Here is a 19,485-nt window from a genome sequence, read left to right as displayed (position 1 = left end):
AAAGTTACAATTGTATTAGTTTTGTCTCTTTGGTTAGCTGTGCAGCATACTTGTGAAAATATTGTGTTTAAGGGAATACTGCATTCAAAAATCCGCCGAAGGCAAGTAGTCTTTTTTATTTTTAAGTTGAGATCCATTAAAAATTACTGTGCCCCATCAGTCATTTCATTCTGCAGCCGGGCCCGCGGAGTGACATGACTTTGGTGAAGACTGTCAGCTACTGCAATGGACAGCAGCAGGGATTTTTACAATAGTTACTATAGTATGACCAGAATTAGACACGTTTTCTAATGACATACTGTAAGAGAGACAGGCGACACCCAGTGACTAAGTCGCTGGTGGTGTGAATGCAGCTTAATACATGTCAATGATCCAGATCCAGAACTCTTTTCAATTTAAGCTCTTCTTATCACATTACTTTTAGCTAAAACCAGACTTAAGTCTGCCAAGATCCAGTCAGTTTTCACAAGCCAAGATTCTCAATGTGTTTAGCACAGCATCATGGGAAGGCTCAAAATACAATTGCAAAAGGTTATGAACTCGAAGCTTTTTTGGAATCACTTCCTCCTAACATGGGGCAACGACAACAGCAGGACAAAAATATAAAAAATAATAATAGTAAAAAAAACTTTTTGTTTGGTATTCATCAAAAAGACCTTTAAACAGCAGAGGGTGCTTAAAGGTTACGGCAATAGGGAAGGAAATGTCCAACTGAGAAGCAAAAAAGAACATTACAATGTGAATATGTGTGGGAGAGTGTGTCAGAAAGAGCTAAGAGGAGACAGACAGACAGACAGACTGGTGTGTATTTGTGTGTATAAAAGAGACAACCCTAAATTATTTTCTTAAGTTTAACTTAAGTTTAAAAAGCTTCCTAAATCCTTTCTAAATTCACAAGGCTTACTACGGTATCATATACATAAAATGATTTATTTTTACAATAGCAGCAATATTTATCTAGTACAGGATTTAAGGCTGATCAACTTTTGAGCTTGTTACTGGAAAAGCTGTGCTATTTCGAAACAGTGGGGCTACTGTCATGCCCCTGAAAAATGTAGTTACATTAGTAACACTGATACATTGTAATGCTATTTCAGGCTTTGAGCAACACTCAGATGCACACTTACAGTACATATAAGACCATTAGATGCTTCTACTCAAACTATGTTATATCCCTTCAAGTTTGCACTGCAGCAAAGCGCCAGATTGTGCTCTCTAGCCAGAGAAAAGCAATAGATTTAGTGTCTGGTATCTGGCGCGTGTGTGGGTGTGCGAGTGTGTGCGCGTATCTATTTCTTGTGTGGCCTTGCATGTGTGTCTCTGCGATTGCACACTGGAGCGTGAATGTCCCACATGGTGTGTATGTGTGTGTGTGTGTGTGATGCCATTGGCTGGTGCTAAGTCCTGGCCCGGTTCCTTTTTCCTTTGGTCTCCCGAGGAGACTGATCCTACAGAACAGGTGTCACTGTTTTAGCTGCCATAGTCTACGTGCAATGTGTTGTGTGCCTTTTATGCCACAGGCTGTGCCACACGAACAAGTCTTCATTGGGGCAGCAATGATCCACCCTTTGCATATTACTGCTGATGTGCACAATTTTCATTCAGTGTGAAACAAGCCGTTCTTTTAGCAAAACACAGTCTGGCCTCTGTTTGTGTAGGACTTATTATACAGTATATAAGAAAAATTATTTTAAGTGTATGATATTAAAGCAGATTATTAAAAAATGGTGCACTCTCAGACAAAAGTTTTCACTGGAATGGTACCTTTAAAGGGACACTCCACTTGTTTTGAAAATATGCTCATTTTTCAGCTACTCTACAGTTAAACATTTGATTTTTACTGTTTTGAAATCCATTCAGCTGATCTCCGCATCTGGTGGTACCATGTTTAGCATAGCTTAGCGTAATTCATTGAATCTGATTAGATGGCTGCAACAGGCTCAATGATATTACGCAGCCCCTGAAAATAGTCCCCTGCTATTGAAAGTAACCGAGGGGACTATTTTCGGGCAATGCGTAATATCACTACACCTGCTGCAGCCATGTCACAGCAGCAAAGTCCTTGATTATTACGCCGGAATGAGAGTATAGTTTCTAGCCTTTTCGGCCTAGAAAATCACAACTTTTAATTTTCCATCGTTCTTAGTACACGGTGTAACTACAGAAAAGTCAAGTTTTAAATAGGAAAAATATAGAAACTGTTTGGTTATTTTTAGCGCAATGCTAATGGTCTAATCAGATTCAATGGATTATGCTAAGCTATGCTAAAAGTGGTACTGCCAGACCCAGAGATCAGCTGAATGGATTCCAAAATTGTAAGAATCAAATGTTCAACTCTAGGGGAGCTGGAAAATGTGCATATTTTCAAAAAAAGTGAAGTGTCCCTTTAAAAAAGATCCTAATATGTACCATTTTTTTTACAGATATATACCTTTGAGGTACCAGTATTGAGGTACTGAGAGTGTGGTTAATCATAAAAAACAGGTCTACTGTAGCTCACTTTACACCCCAAAATCATAATTGTATTTTGCACAAACAAATGTGAAATAAACCTAATTTATCAACATAAATGTTTTACATTGTGAGTATTTTAATGACGATTTTCACCCAACAAAATAAAGGCAGTAAATTATTACTTAAATACTTTTCAGAATTTCTGATTTGTTCATCAACAGTAACAAAAATGATATGTTATGCATTACACCAATTTGGGGGGGTTCTAAAATAATAATAAACTCACCAATCAAATAATATTTTTGACCATAAAAGTGGGTTTTAATTTTTTATAAGAAATACACAGTATGTATATTATTTAATTATTTATTATTAAATTATTTAATTTGATTTTTGGGTGAAAAATAAGCATACTGATCTATAAGAAGTCATACAGAAACCTGATTTGTACTTTAATATAACACCATGTGCTTATACACTCATGTTTGCCCAAACTGGTATAAGAATAGCTTTGAATCTATTTGAAACACATATGTGCACACACATGCACGTGCACACAAGGGGACAAAATATGTATACCTCTCCAAATGACTCTTTTTTCTGTTCTTTTACCGTTTCCTCGCACATGCTCACGCTCAGTGAGTCCAACAAAACCACAGGAAGCTCCACCACCATACAGACAACAGAGAGAACGAGCAGATGGTCTTAGAGAATCAGAGAGAGAGAGAGAAATGGCTAAAGGATAAAGGAGGCGTAGGAACATGAGAGTATGAAGGAATTTTTTAACTGGCACCCATACAAGTCCTCATAAACTCATCATTTAGACAGAGTATTTTTAAAACAGTCTAACACCTCTAAAACTGCACTGGTTTAACAAACCTATAGCACACAGATGGGAATAAAGACAACCAGCTAACATACTGACCCAACGAGATCTAAAGTTGCTTTTAGTGCCACTACATTAGCGTCATTTTGCATGACACTTTTTGCATACTGTTCAAGTGCAAAATTACCAATGGGACACCAAAACTACAAAGATCATAATGGCAAGAAATGTCCGAGATTACCCCAGTCAACCTTACGCCTTAAAGGTGCAGTGTGTAGATTTTAGAAGCATCCCTCCCTTTCGAAATAAACAAATAAAGTTGCTATGGTAGCCTGCACAGGACAAACTTGTCGTCTTTAGATACACATTATGTAGAGCAGTTTGTCCATTTTGGGCAACTATAGACACGTGGTGGCGTAAAATGGCGACTTCCATGTAAGAGGACCCGCGGTGTACTGTATGTAGATAAAAACGGCTCATTCTCAGGTAATAAAAACATAACAGTTCATCATGTAAGGTCTTTATACACCACTGCAAATATAGTTATGTATATTATATTGCATTTCTGTCAAAAGATCCTCCTAAAATTTACACACTGCACCTTTAACTCACCATTTTACAATGAAATGATCCCTAATTATAATTACTTCACAGTAACGCAAGGTTAACTGTTTTCCAAAACCGAATCACAGAAACAGGGTGGGATTATGACCCAAGTATCTTGAATAACTGGCAATAAACAGAGAAGGCATTAGCATCAGTATCCTGCCTCTGTTACAGTACAGCTAATATTACAGAGATAATATGTATCTTACATCTTAACGCATGGCAGCCTGCCAATCACCATAAAAGAATCTGTCTGTCTAACCATTTTAAATCCTCTAAAAGCCACTATGGCACTACTGTGATCCAGGTCTAACTGCATAACCGGTACTATATATAAGAAAGAGGAGCCGTTACAGACTAATGTTTTGTATCACAAACGTTAATACCACAAAGGCTGCAGTTTCATTGTGATCACGGGATTCCAGAAACTTTGATGACTTCTGATGAAATGGGGCACTGACTTTAAATAAAACGAAAAAATAGCATTTGTGTATTTAGTTAGTAGCAGTGGTGGCTCGTGACTGCTCATCCGAGGGGCGCAAATTCAAAATAAGTGTTCCGAGTGTCATATGTGTTGCTTGCGTTTTCAAAATATGTGTTTGTTGCGTCATGTGAACCATGTGCATCACGTGTCTTGTCAAAATAAGTGCCTGCTGCACACGCGTCAAAACCGTTTATGATAAAAGAGATGCTCACGTTCACAAAATACACGCAAGACACTCCCTTAACAGTAAACTCTGATTATGCATGAGATCTGGCAAACGTGAGTGTCTCTTTTATCATAAACCCTTTAGACACGTCTGCAGCAGGCACTTATTTTGACAAGACACGTGATGCACATAGGATCGCTCGATTCGCAGAACACATATTTTGAAATTACGAACCACACATGATGGGCTACATACATTCGCATTGAGCGCTCTCGAAAAAAAGAAGTCACCGGCCACCACTGGTTAGTAGATGTCCACAAGTAAAATCATTGTTCTTTGATTTGTAAATCTATACCATTGCACAGCTTTAATTTGCAATACAGTATTCAAACGCATGCACTCTCACAAATAGGCTTTCACTGGCACAGTACCCTTTAAAAAAGTCCTAATATTTGCCATTTAGTTATATGTACTTGTGAGGTACCAATATGTACCCATCAGGTACCAATTTATACATCTAATGTAATGTACTATGCACTCTTTAGATACAAATATGTTACTTTTTGAAAGGGTACTGACCCAGTAACAACTACTGTATCTTATTTTCTAAATGTGTGTTTGTGCATCACAACCTCATGCAGCTGACTGTTATTTTAATGAAATCAGCACAACACCGAACCTCCACCGCAGTTTAGTAAAACAGTGGCACACCAGACAAGTGAGCCATTTCTGATTCTGTAAACCTTTTTTCTTCATCACTAGTCTTTTCCCTTGCTGTACTCCAATCCACACTGCAAGGCTTCACTAAAGCTCATATGCTGACATCAGCAGCCACCCTCCACACACACGAGCACTCAAACAGTCACCAGCGGGAAACCACGCACGCCCACGCAGCCTCAGGCCTCTGAACACAGACCTGTAAACGTAACATGTGTCTTACACACAGATATGACAACACATGCACATTATTAACTGTCTCGTCTAGACCTGTATTTGGGAAAAGGGTGGAGTATAACCTTTTCATTTAAAAGCAATTCACTAATAGAGGAAAGCATAATTTGCCAGACCAAGTGAACAACAAATGTTAGTTCAAAATGACTAAATTAGCATTGTCAGCATATTAGAAAGATGGGATTCATCTAAAAGCTACGCTTTAAAAATGCTGGGCCGCCTTTGAGCTATGGTTGGGTAAAATATGGACAAACCCAACTATTTAAAGTAAGCTGCTTGGTTGTTTTTAACCCATGGCTGGGAAAATCTGGACATATTTTCATAGGTTTGGTTTGTCCATATTTTATGAAAATGTTAATAATACTTTTGCTAAAAAAATTTTTTAAAGTTATGATTATGACAATTTTTTTAAGCCTAATTAACAGTATACATGATTTACATTACACGGATTTCTATTAGAAATAAGTCACTTACCTAAGAGCCAATCAAAAGAGGCCATCAGCACTAACATATAACAAATCTGTACCTGTTCCCAGGGGCCTGCATCTGTCTGCATGGTGCATTACATTTGGTAAAGGATATGGCCATTCGGTGATCTTTTTGGCGTATTTTCTCACTAAGTTGTCCTCACTGAAGAGAAACAGAGACCGGTTGACCGTCAGGCAGTTCTGTCGGACCGGGATCGGGTTGTAAAGGGCCATGGTCCGGGCTCTCTGGGCCATCGATTGCTTGTACATCCTCTGGGCCCCTGGCGGGCCGCCTTGCCTGCTGCCGCCTCGGCCGGGTCCCCCCTGACCGGAGCTCCCGCCGCCGTACCTGGACGGCACTTCGTCTCCGAACCGAGCCATTCTGTAGACACCAAACGCCAATCGTTACGAAGCAGCCGAAAAGGGGGTAAAGTTTCAGGGTGAGCACACCACATCACACCCCATCCGCCTCAACACAGAGCACACATACATTCAGATCTTCATAGCTAAGAAACGTCCATCATGAAACACCAAACAAGATCAAAGTAGATGGGGATGTGTGTGTGCGCGCGCGTTTGTGTGCCAAAAAGGGGCTTTATAGTCAGATAAAACGATTGATTGATGGATGAGTATGTCCTTTCAATGGTTCAATCAGCTCAACAGTTCGTTTTGACCAAAATTAAACAAATAGCCACACATAAATAGATAAAATGTCGACGGTTTGTCTTCCTCAAGAGGGTGGGATCCACATTCTATAAAGTATTTTCCGTGTCAACAGATCGGTTTGGATCATCTTGCAACTTGCATGGTGCATATATTGAAGATAATTTTAACATAATTGCGCAAATACAGAAATTGCATGTAGAATGGATGTTGCAACTATATCAGGTCTAATGCGTCTTTTTTGGCAGGAACTGCAGCTGCATTCTCGTTTTCCCCCCACATCCATAAGATAAAAATAGAATAGAAAAATTGTGAAAATCTTTAAATAATTAATTTATTTCTGTGGTATCCGCAATGTTTGGTATGGTATGGCAAATTCAGCCTCCCCTCCGCCAAACTCTCGGATTACACTCGCAAATGCAGACGACGGGGCTTCCCCAAAAAATCCACACTTCGGTGACATTTGTTGATTTTTTTCAGTAATTTAAGTTCGTTAATTTTTTTACAGCCATATCGGTCCAACCAAGTGGGCGTGAGCGCGCGCTGGGAAAATGAAAAACACCGTGTCAAGATATGATGGTGATTTCTTGCGGCTTATCTCTCAATTCCTCAACGTTAAAAGACAAAAAACAATTATCATCTATACTCCAGAACTCGGAGAGAAATCCAAAATGCGAAAAATCCGACAGCGGTCGTTGAAAGAAGCATCGTCAGTTTTGGAGACGCGCCGTAGCGCGCGGATTGGAGCTCGAGCTCGCATCTTCGGTGGCACGAGTAACCGACAGGAACCGAGAGGCACCCATCGCCTGAAGCCCCCTCAAAAACCCCGCTTCGGTTTATTCCTCGCCTCAGTGGACGACGAGATGTCCAGGGGCGATGATTTCCCCTGTGAATTTGTTTTTGGCGGAGAAAAAGACACGGCGACTCGGGGTCTCGAGCGCAATACTCCTCAGATCAGCTGGCGGGTTTAGAGCATCTGATCAATTTAACGCTCGTGCTCAAATCTCAAGCCAAGCCTTGCAGCACATGACGCGCGTCCCCGTAGCTATTCGCGTATCCTCCAGCTCACTCCTCCTTATGGCCAGAAGACTTAACAGAGCTCCGTGTGCCATTTTGCTTCTCGCAAATTCACATTAGAGTCAGTGTGTGAAACGAGACATTATCGATAGGCGATGCGTGGCTTCATATGTCTCGATAAGCTTTGTATCCGAGTCATACACCTTGCCGGAAGAGGGAGTGTGTGAAAACCAATTGTTGACCAAGTATGGGTTTGTGGGAACACTTTACGCTGTCTTTGTTACACACATAACATGCTACTACAAATAATGAACACAAACCAACTAAACGTTGTTATTATTATTATAAAATGTTCAATTATAACGTAACGTGGGGTTTTATTGATGAATGTGACAAAATGCAGGCGAGCCATGAAATGCATTACATTTTTTTACATAACAGGGCAATGTGATGCCTCATCTCCGAACATACAGTTTGTCAGTCTAAAAAGACACTGAGGAGCGAGTCTGTCCTAAAAAAAACACTCTGCTCATATTATGCCCATCTGTCCACCTGGCATCAGTTTTTAAATGCCTTTGGTTGCTAATTCCCTTGGTTTACTTTGCTGTTAAACTCGCTGAGAAAGCGTGTCCGATCTCCATTTAAAGACAGCTGGTGCCATATTAAAGGGCTGTGAAGTTATTTCGGTAATAGTTTTAGCAGAGAAATATATTTGCTGTATAAACGACATATACGCGCTATTTTGGCGCTGTCCTGGGTTCTGAAACGGCGCTTTCCGAGGTACTGAAATCAATCTACGAACCCTGTAAGAGAATAATGATTTGGGCAAAAAGCAGTCAAGGTACAGCATAATTAGTCAGGGTACTTGTTCCGGGAGCTTTCGCGTCAAGCTGCCCATAATAATGCAATAAAAGGGGAGGATTCCTGCTGAGGAGGTGGAGTGGTTGTCCTGGTAGTGGGCGAGCGTGAGTGTCGGTAAGGGGCGTGGATGCGCAGTCTGTAGCGTCTCTGCCGAAGCGCCTGGTGTAATGCAACAAAGATGATGAGCCTCCGTGTTGAGAGACATGGTTAATTAAGGCCTAATGCATTCGCTTGGGAAGACAATTTGACAAAATGTTTTATAACATACAAACACACACAGCACAGGGAAATGAGAGAGAGAGAGAGAGAGAGAGAGAGAGAGAGAGAGAGAGAGAGAGAGAGAGAGAGAGAGAGAGAGAGAGAGAGAGAGAAATCACCACTGCAGCACACGTTGCACATAGGTGACTATTTGCTTGCTCCTCTTCTGCAAAACACACGTTTTCTAAATGATTTTCGAGCTTCATGTATGCAAAAAACAGTACAGTCCATTTCATTTAAATCCTGTCAGCTCCGATGTGATAAAAAGGCTGTTGTAAGAAATAAACCAATGTTTATATATCCTGTTTGTGTGTGTGCACTGTGTGCAGCATGTGTCTGTGTATCTGTAACAGCATGCTAAGTGTTCCTGTGTTTCTGGTGGCACTGACTGTGCCATGAGACTGAGTCGTGCTGTGGCCCTGATGTGCACCATTGTCATTCAGAACGCGTTCACACGGCAACCCTGCAGGAAGCACCCAGTGCTCCCCCGCATTCTCTCTCTCTCTCTCTCTTTCTCTCTCTCTCTCTCTCTCTCTCTCTCTCTTTCTCTTCCCAACCCGCTGCATCTCTTATTCTTTCCGTCTCTCCACATCCTCCCTTTCTTTTTTGCATTAATCTAGCCCTAAGTAAGGCAAGTAAGAGAGAGAACGGATGATAATGCATGTGTTTTTTAAGGAAAAAGGTCGGTAAAAATGTAAATATGTTCGTTTGTGTGTGTTTGCTGAAAATAAAAAGGCGTATAACTTTCTAACCACCCGTTATCTAAGCACTGGCCCTTCAGGAGTATTTGGGGTTACCAGATGGTGTTTTGACTGAGCATAGCATGAGGCATGATAACCCTTATATCCACACACACATGCATATACAGAGACAAGAAGTGAAGATCGGATCCAACAGGAATGACAAACAAAGTGTATGCCCAGTCCCTGTTCACCTGTAGGAATAAAAGTATCACAAAGTACACCTATTTTACAACTTATTTGTTTATAGACAGCAATGAGATAACTTTTAAGATGGACACTTCCTCTCCATATATACTGTATGTGAACTGACTCATTTTTCTCTATTTATCTTTTTCCGGAGGAATTTTGGGATAAATGGGAGACAATGGAAATATTTATTTGTTACCGTTCATGAAGTTAATATAAAAAAATCTTTATGATCCCAGGTTAGCCATTGGTGATATTGATGAGGATGCAACTTTATTTTTTAAAAGAACATTTTATGCCTGTAATTTCAAAATAAAACTGAAATAAGTTAAAGAGTTTTACATTTTCTTTGGTGTGTTAGTGTGTATTAGTTCATGTTAACAATATGCCACAGGTACAAACCCCAAGGTAAACGATGACGCAAGTCTTTCAAACATGGTAAGGAGCGTTACATTTTCGGCTGACAATGTATCACAACATACAGATTAGCTGACCAATTAGGGACACAGCGCTTTTCAGATGGATGAGTTTTGTACAAAATCAATGCGTTTGAGGAAGGCAGGATATCTGGAGCTACAAAAATGTACAGTATGTGGAAAATAATGTGTTTTTTAACCATAAACCACGCAAACACATTGTATTATACCAAATACACAAAATAACTTTTTTTTAAGCAATAAAATAGGTGCACTTTAAAGTGGACATATGAAGAGTTTGGTTCCAAAACGAGATAACTTTATTGTTTATTATTATGTTATCATGTTTTTATTGTGTTTAATTGTGCTACTTAGCTGTAATTTTTGTTATGAAGGCTAAAATCATAACAAACCAGCTGCAGTTTGATTGCTATTTATATGAATGCACAATCAAAAGAGATTAAAAAAAAAAATTCTTTTTGGAACCAAACTCTTCATATTGTTTATAAAACAAGAAAATCACCACCTGCTAAGAAACTACAAAACTTCTCAGTAAGAGTGTAGCAGTGAAATTGGGGGGGGGTACTATATTTAACCAGGCCAGGGAGAGCAGTGGATTCATCCTCATCTGTTCTAAGTGTATGGCAGCAGGAGGTTTGTGTAGTCTCTTTAGAGACTGTCTCAAGAGTTTAGATTATGCTGAAGTACTCACTTACTCTACTGCTTTGTGACTGCCACACATTATATATCACCTCAACAGCAAAAACAAATACCCCAGCTTAGAGGTGCCATTCAAAGAAATCCAATGTGACAGGGCTACACTTGTGGCTATAGATGCTGTCATTATAAGCCCAGGAAAAAGTTGCTCTTTTGAAATCTTATTGAGCGTTTTACTTCTAAGAACAGAGATAAAACACATTTTACTTTGTTACAATGACTAGAACTACGGTGGCCCCATAAAGAAGATACGTAAGAAGTACTTTTAATTGCATTAGATAACAAAATAACTTCACAAAATTCACAGAAAAGAGTTTAAAGCATTTTTTGCAATTACTTAAAAAACTTTTATTTAAATTGAATGTATTGGGTCACATATACTGCATATTGTCACATATACTATAAATCACATTTAAATTCAGCCTACACTGACCAAAGTTCAGCACCAAGACATATAAAGTACACAATCTTTAATAAAAATGGACAACGGAATACAATACAATAAGTTATAGGCCTAAAACACAACTGAATAAAAAGTTTCATGCCTACAAAACAAGAATACGACAAATGACCGTAATGTGATCATTTTAGAACAGTGCATTTTTTTTCTTCATAAAATTATATTTTTTTATCATTTACAACCTATGATTTCTTGTGTGTCAGATGTTTGGAAAAATGTGCAGCTTAAAATCTAATACTTTATAGGAATTCTTGTATGTGTTTTTCATGTCTAAAACAGCATACACCTGTGTCCGGTAATCTGAACTTGAGTTTTAAGACTTGAGCCACAGGGTCTTGAGTTGTGTCCAGAAAATGATTATTTATTTAATGATTCATAAAGTTAAATAATTCATAGCAGCCATGCATATTAGCCAAGCTCTCATTATTAAACTTTGATCTGTTTAACTCTCTGCAGCCTCTCCAAGTGTAATCATGAGTATGTGGATTTGTTTTCCTAATATTGCTCCATGAAGTTCTTGTCTAGAAGAGCCCTGAGAGACCCTCTTTATTGTTGTCATTCTCTTCCACTATTCTTCACCGTCAATTATTTAATCCTTGCTTCTTTAATCTTTTTCCTCCTTTTAATAAGACTCCGTATCAAAAGATGAACACACACAGAGCATCACCAGCCTCGCACTCCTTGCCCAAAATTGTATCTATGCATTGATGCATGCTGGTCTGTGTTCCCTCTGGTAATATTTCATTTGGTAAAGCATTTAGTACCATGGTTTGTGGTTCCATGCAGGGATATTATAACAATAAATGTTTATAGCAAAATTATAATTTTTTTATATTTATTTATTTCTCAGAGAAAACTATTAAAAAATGGCAACAATTTACAATAAGGTTGTATTTGTTTACATTAGCTACAGAAACATAAACTAACATTGAACAATACTTATAAAGCATTTCTTTAAAAAAAAAACATTAGCAATGCGCTAAAAAATATAAAAATAGTTTCGATATTTTTCCTATTTAAAACTTGACTGTTCTAGAGTTACATCTTGTACTAAGACCGACAGTTTTTTTAGACACGTAAGAACAAGGCGCAATGATATAATGCATGCCTGAAAATAGTCCCCTGCCATTGAAAGTTACTAAGGGGACTATTTTCGGCTGGTGCATAATATCATTGCGCCTCTTGCAGCCATGTTACAGCAGCAAAGTCCTTTATTATTACGCCAGAATGAGAGTATAGTTCCTAGCCATATCTGCCAAGAAAATCGCAACTTTTCATTAGTACACGATGTAACTACAGAAGAGTCAAGTTTTAAATTATTTTTTGTGCGATGCTATAAGTCTAATCAGATTCAATGGATTATGCTAAGCTATGCTAAAAGTGGTACCGCCAGACTCAGAGATCGACTCAATGGATTCCAAAAAGATAAAAATCAAATGTTTAACACTAGGTAAGCTGAAAAATGGGCATATTTTCAAAAAAAGTGGAGTGTCCCTTTAATCTAAGTTAACTCTTTCACCGCCATTGACGAGATATCTCGTCAATTAAGAGAAAACGCTTCCCCGCCAATGACGAGATTTTCCGTCTTTCCGCAATACCGCTATTATCCACCAGGTCTTTTAAAACCCGGAAGTATTGCCCTATGGTAAGCGGCTGCATGTCCGTGTCTGTTTTAAAGATCGCTCTGAATGGGATCTCTATGAAAAGTCCGTCACAAAAATGGAATTATCTCTGCTTTTTGCTCAAAATGTGGTGTATTTGCAGAAACCTACCCTTATTCAAAAGCTGATTACAAAAGAACCACTGAAGGTAGGAAGAAACGTTTTTTTTTTTTTTTGAAAGCAGAGGGTCTGTTCTTTCATTTGGTATATTGTATGTTTATATATTTAAAGAAGAACATTTTCTGGAAGGCATTAAACTTTGGTGAAAATCATGAGAAACGCTGGCGCTGGCTGGCAACTTTTAAAAAAAACGCTGGCGATGAAAGAGTTAATGTTAATTTCATTATTTACTACTACAGTTTTAAAACCAAAAGTTGGGAACTGTTACCATTAGTTAATGCAATGAATAAAAGTTTAAAAACTATATTGCTCATTGTTAGTTCATGTTAGCTAATACATTTACCAATGTTTCAAATACAACTTTGTTAAGTGTTACCAACTCAAATCTAAAAAAAAAACACAAAAACTTAAATGTGGCCGGTCAACATTATGTACATTAAATTGTACATTTGTTTGTATTATGGTAATGAAAAACATACTCAAATGTATGCAATGTATCCCAATTGTCCAAAAACAGACTTCATTTCTCTTACAAAACATAATTTCTTATTTCTAACTTCTGGTGCTGAAGTAACTTTGAATATGACCCTGACATTTTCTTGACAGTTTTCATGAGATGCCCTGCGTCACTCTCTAATATCATAACAAATTACATTGTGTCTTTATCTGCATCTCTTCTATGCATTTCTGAGACTAATGGGCTTTTTCTTAATGGTCTATACTGATAGAGTCTTCAGAGAGAGAAAGAACGAGAGAGAAGCGGAGAGGGAGAGAGCAGGAGAGTGGGGGAAATGAAAGGGGAGGGGGAGGGATGAAGTGACAGAGAGAGGAATGGAGGAGGATGGGAGAAGAGCCACAGTAATTAGGAGATTGCTCTTTTTTGGCTGTTCTGTGTGTTTGCAGAAGAACTGAGTGTGTATTAATTGATGAACTGATTGATGAGTGGGGATGGATTGAGGGAAGGAGCGAGAGGTGGAGAGGGAATGGAGGGGTCAGACTGCACTGCTGGTCTCAGCTAATGGCTTAAGACTGTTGTGAAGTAAGCAGTCTACTGAGGAGGATCAGCACTTACACACACACACACACACACACATGCACTGTCACAATTTCTGTAGTTTTCACAGCATTATAACTGTAAAATGAACAAATCCTTACTGTGGAACATTTATTCAGCACACCGTAACAAATGTATGTAGTTTTCACAGCATTATATATTTATCCTGTGAATCATAATCCAGTAATTGAGTTTATTCACAGCTGGATTAACCGACGTGAAATACATTGACATGCACATATTTTGGCCAATTTTACCTTAGAAAGGTAGTTGCTCATTATTTAGCGTGTTTTTGTTTGGTGTAGCATCATCAGGGTGTCCCTTTCCTAGCTCTTTGATTATATTCCTGAATTTTTTGTGTGCATTTTTACATATTGCATGTTTGTTATTTTATTTATTATTTGAGTTGATTTATTAACTGCTCTTAGCTGTAAATACACAATGTCTGGGTTAATTTTGACCCATAATGGGGAAATATTGAACAGAACACATTCTGCAAAAATGACCCCATTCTGGGTTAAAAATGACCCAATGTTGGGTTGATATAATGCAACCATGGGGTATGATAACCCAGCAGTTCGGTTAAAACTATCCAGCTTTGGGTCAATTTTAACCCAGCAGTATGTTCTGTCCAATATTTACCCATTATGGGTCAAAATAGCCCAGCCATTTTTAGAATATATATAAATTTATATTTATGCAAGTTGTTATGGGTAGTTGAGGTATGTGGTTGTGAGTAAAGAGTCGATCACAAAAGATTTTATGGTTAAAACTAAAAAACGAAAACTATAAAAGTGTAAAAATATTTAACCTTAATGCAAAAAAAGAAATATAATAAAACAATGTGGATTGTTTTCATGGTACATTATATTTGATTATATTTATTATTACAAATAATATTATAATTTAGTACTGCATTCCAGTTCAGTGAGCTTGGAAAACTGTAAAGGAATCAACTGAGGGCAGAAAAAATTCAAGATGAATATAGCAGACTGATAATTCATCAAAGACACAGGAAGGATTTGAAAGAGACAGGAAGACAGAAAGAAAATGAAATGAGTACATTAGGAGGAGGAAATTATGTTAGAGTAGAAGGTGTGAAGAGAGGTAGAGGAGAAGTTATGAGTAAGCAGGAGAGAGACGGTGAATGAGTCTGGCCAAGAGTGCAACCACGTCAGCTCATCGATCCCTCCCTTCGTTTCTCCGCCCCTCCTGTGCCGTTCTTCCTTCCCTCTTTTCATCTATCCATACATCTAGCCGGTGTGCTGAGCGCTCGTTTTTTCCTGCTTCTGCAAATGGCAAATCAGCCCTGATTCATCACTGAAGGCCTTTCAATTAAGCTGAAAACTCTTGGCGAGAGAGAGAGAGAGACAGAAAGAGAAAGAGAGAGTGAGTGAGAGAAGAGAGAGCGAGAGAAAGAGAGAGAGTTATATCTGAGTTATAAAGACCGAAGAATGGACAGGGAATGAATAAGCATGAGTTTAAAGTCCAAGTGTGTGTTTGATTGTTCTTCCAATAAAAATTCACTTGAGAGCACAATGTGTAGTTTTTTTTTATTTTATTAGTCTTTATTCATAAATATGTCCTTATTGGTGTCAAATAACCTCTGCCAATGATCTGACTTTTCTTTGTAAGCTTAGAATTTCTTCTCTTTACTAACATTGAACGGGTAAGTCCAAGAAGGCTTTTATGTCGTAACGCCATATTGAAAAACTATAAAAGCAGAGAGGGACAAAAAGGACTAGCCTACCGCAACGCGTTTTCATTCAGAACACGTGAACCAGCTGGAACAGACAAGGAGATCAGTGAGTACCTAACGGCTGCCGTAGTTGCAACACGCATTTGGAAAAGCGAGGCGCTAGAGAGCACTATTCGTTTGAATGCAAAATCCAATTTCACCATTAGATGGGGGAAAATCCTACTTTCTGTCTCTTTATGTCAATATGAATAAAACATTTGTAACGTGTGATCATGATGTTAAATGCATAACATTTTCAATACATCAGTTCCCAAGGATTTGGAGACAAGAACATTCCATATCATTACTTTTGTTCGAGACGAGTCTGTTCTATTATGGGTAATGCAGCCTTCTTAAATCTTGCCAATAGCTGACGCACCAAATTAATGACTTTAAGTGTTAAACGTCACATTCAAAAAGTCTCAGTATGTTGCTGGCCACTTTTCACTTTTCAAAATCTTGATTCCTTCAAGTCTTGGCCTTCATTTCTTTTTTCTTAAGTAAAATGCTTAACGAATGTTACGAATGTTGTTTTATGTTAACTTAAAGGATTACTCCACTTTCTTAAAAAAATAATCCTGATAATTTACTTACCCCCATGTCATCCAAAATGTCGATGTCTTTTTTGTTCAGTCGAGAAGAAATTACGTTTTTTTTTTGTGGAAAACATTGGACTTTATTGGACCCCAACAGTTTACAGTTTAAATGCAGTTTAAAATCGCCGTTTCAATGCAGCTTCAAAGGACTCTAAACAATCCCAAATGAGGCATAAGGGTCTTATTTAGTAAAACGATTGTCATTTTTGGCAAGAAAAATAAAAAATATGTCCCTTTAAACCACAACTTCTTGTCTGCATCAGCCGTGTGACGCGCCAGGGTGACCTCACGTAATGACATCGAAAGGTCACACGTTACATATGTGAAACGCACATTTGCAGACCATTTAACCAATAAACTAACACAAAGACATTAAGTAGTATCATTCCACATACAACAACACTGGAACGTGTTAGTTTCACATAAGTCATTTGCGTGACCTTTCGACGTTATACGCTTTACGTGAGGTCGCGCTGGTGCGTCACATGGCTGGTGCAAGACGAGAAGTTGTGGTTTAAAAGTAGGGATGCACCGATCCGATATTCTGGATCGGTATCGGGGCGGTTCCGGCCTTTTTTGTTGGATCGGATATCCGACTAACAGGACTGATCCAATTCCGATACTGTGCGTTACACATGGTTGTTACTGACAAACTATTAAAAGGACAAAGTATTATAAAAGCCCCATAAACGTTTTTATGCACTATTCAAAGTCTTTTAATACTCTCAATAGCTTCATGTGAAGGAACAAGCATACATTTAAAGATATTTAGGCGCAAAATTATACTAGATTTAGCAGAAAGCACTATATTTAACATTATGCGTGTGTATTCCATGTTAAATTGTTCAAGAAAAATCCAGTAGTATCGTATCGCCGGGTATTGGTATCGGCCGATAATCAGAATTCTGGTATCGGATCTGAGATGGAAAAAGTGGTATCGGTGCATCCCTATTTAAAAGTACATATTTTTTATTTTTCTTGCCGCAAATGACAATCGTTTCGCTAGATAAGACCCTTATGCCTCATTTGGGATCGTTTAGAGCCCATTGAAGCTGCAATATTAAACTGCATTAAAACTGTAAACTGTTGGGGTCCAATAAAGTCTAAACATCATGGAATGTTTTTCTTAAAAAAAGTAATTTCTTCTCGACTGAAAAAAAGACATCATCATTTTGGATGACATGTGGGTGAGTAAATTATCAGGAAAGTCTCATAATCTAATTTGGAGATTATGAGAATCAAAGTTTGTTTTCTTACTAAGTCAATATTAAAGATATCAATGTTATATTTTCACAAAATGTTCTTTACATACATTAGATAATTTTTTATGTAGAAAACAGTAAATCACTAGAAAATTCCTTTAGATGGGTTTTCACCGAAAGGGTCACAAATGAGGGGAAAAACTCTCTGGCCAGAACCGCATCTCGAAACTCATGGATGGGTGCTAAGGACAACAGATTTAGTATAGAGAAAATGAGCATGGCAATAAAAGTTTTAGATATGACCCATTTATAGTGTCCTTGTTCAGAGAGAGATGAAGCAGGTGTAGGAAAAAACAGAGCACCTTATTTTACTACAGACTGCTGCAGTGAATTTTCCCTAAGCTGTGAGTGTGTGTGTGAGAGAGATAGAGAGAGAGACAGAGAGAGAGAGAGAGAGCGAAAGAAAGCAGACAGAGAGTTAAAGTATAGGAGTATAGCACAGATGGATGTGTTTAGCGAGAGATTGTAAGCAGTCACTGAATTAAGTATGTCTTGTGTATGCCTACCATTTTATTTGAGAGCAAGACTGACAGTGAGGGGTGAAAGTGTATGTGTTTTGTGCTGATGAACATTCTCGTGTGGATTTAGTGTGAAAAAGCGGGGCAAATGAGACTAAGATGAAACGACTAGTTAAATGTCTCTCCTCCTTGCCACACTCATACAAACACACATAAATCGTACTTTATGCCTTTCATAATCAATACCACTACTACTGACTCACCTATTCCTGGCTGTGCTTTAGTGCGAGTGGATCTGATAAAAGCTGTTAAATCATTCTGTGCTGAAAATCGTTCCTCGCCGTCATAGCCCTCAGATTTCATTCATACTATATTTAAATTCACCAATTGAATCCACTCGGTTTCACATGAGTGATGAAAGATTTTATTGGATTCTCACACAAAGCTAAAGTACAGCTTCGGAAAACTTGATACGTAGCACACAAGTGTAACGGACAGCTTGACAGCCCTCGCCACTATATGCTTGAATAGTAAAAGCGCTGCATGAGAAACCTTCAAAAACACTTTGCGTTTCACAAAGCAAAGTCACAATGATAATTTAAAATGGATGGAATATTTTGGGTTTGTATAGCTTGCACTTTCATAACTATTTGTTTCTGTGTATGTGTGCCTGACTAATCTTTCGTCCCCGGATTCGCAGGCCAGACTCTGCTGCATCTCATTTCCGCTTGTGTCGTTAGGACGACGTAAATCACGCTCTCTGAGAGTTTCATTGAGAAAAGAGCTGAGCTCAAACTGGCAGCCAGCCAATAGGAGAGAGTGACCCTGAGAAGACATGTGAGTGATGGGACGCTTGGCTACTCAGACGGCCAAAGCACTTAAAGCAGCTGCTAGTCAGATGTGAACAGTGGTGATGTGGTGGCTGCAGGGAACACTGTGCTCTACTATTAGGGGTTCACTGGATCTGCTATGACACAAACACTATTTTTTCATTCGATCAAACACGGATCTGAGAGCAGCTGCCGTTTTTAATAAATTTGAGCTCACAGGCTTAAAGAGCACCTACTTTGTTGCTAAAAAACAACGTTATTTTGTGTATTTGGTACAGTGTGTTTCCGTGGTTTATGGTTAAAAAAAACACATTATTTTTCACATACCCTTCATTTTTTGTAGCTCCAGATTTCACTCTCTTCCTGAAACGCACGGATTTGAAAAGCTCTGTGTCCCTGATTGGCCAGCTAATCTGTACGTTGTGATTGGTCTGAATACCTCTGACGTCAGCAGGAAATGTGACTCTCCTTACCATGTTTGAAAGATTTGG

The 19,485-nt window shown here is 38.5% G+C and overlaps 1 protein-coding gene across 16 annotated transcripts in view; it reads right to left on the bottom strand.

The window, feature by feature from the left end:
- cacna1ab (calcium channel, voltage-dependent, P/Q type, alpha 1A subunit, b) overlaps positions 1 to 19,485 on the bottom strand; it is a 164,723-nt gene that overhangs the window by 124,089 nt on the left and 21,149 nt on the right. For all 16 annotated transcript variants that reach the window (XM_073811818.1, XM_073811804.1, XM_073811812.1 and 13 more), the window contains exon 3: positions 6,071 to 6,336. In XM_073811818.1, the coding sequence (XP_073667919.1) occupies positions 6,071 to 6,336 (266 nt within the window). The remainder of the gene's footprint in view (positions 1 to 6,070; positions 6,337 to 19,485) is intronic.

The sequence above is a fragment of the Paramisgurnus dabryanus genome, chromosome 14 (assembly GCF_030506205.2).
Source record: "Paramisgurnus dabryanus chromosome 14, PD_genome_1.1, whole genome shotgun sequence".
Taxonomy (NCBI): Eukaryota; Metazoa; Chordata; class Actinopteri; order Cypriniformes; family Cobitidae; genus Paramisgurnus; species Paramisgurnus dabryanus.
The sequence above is the reverse complement of the archived record's forward strand: the minus strand, read 5'-3'. Positions and strand labels throughout refer to the sequence as shown.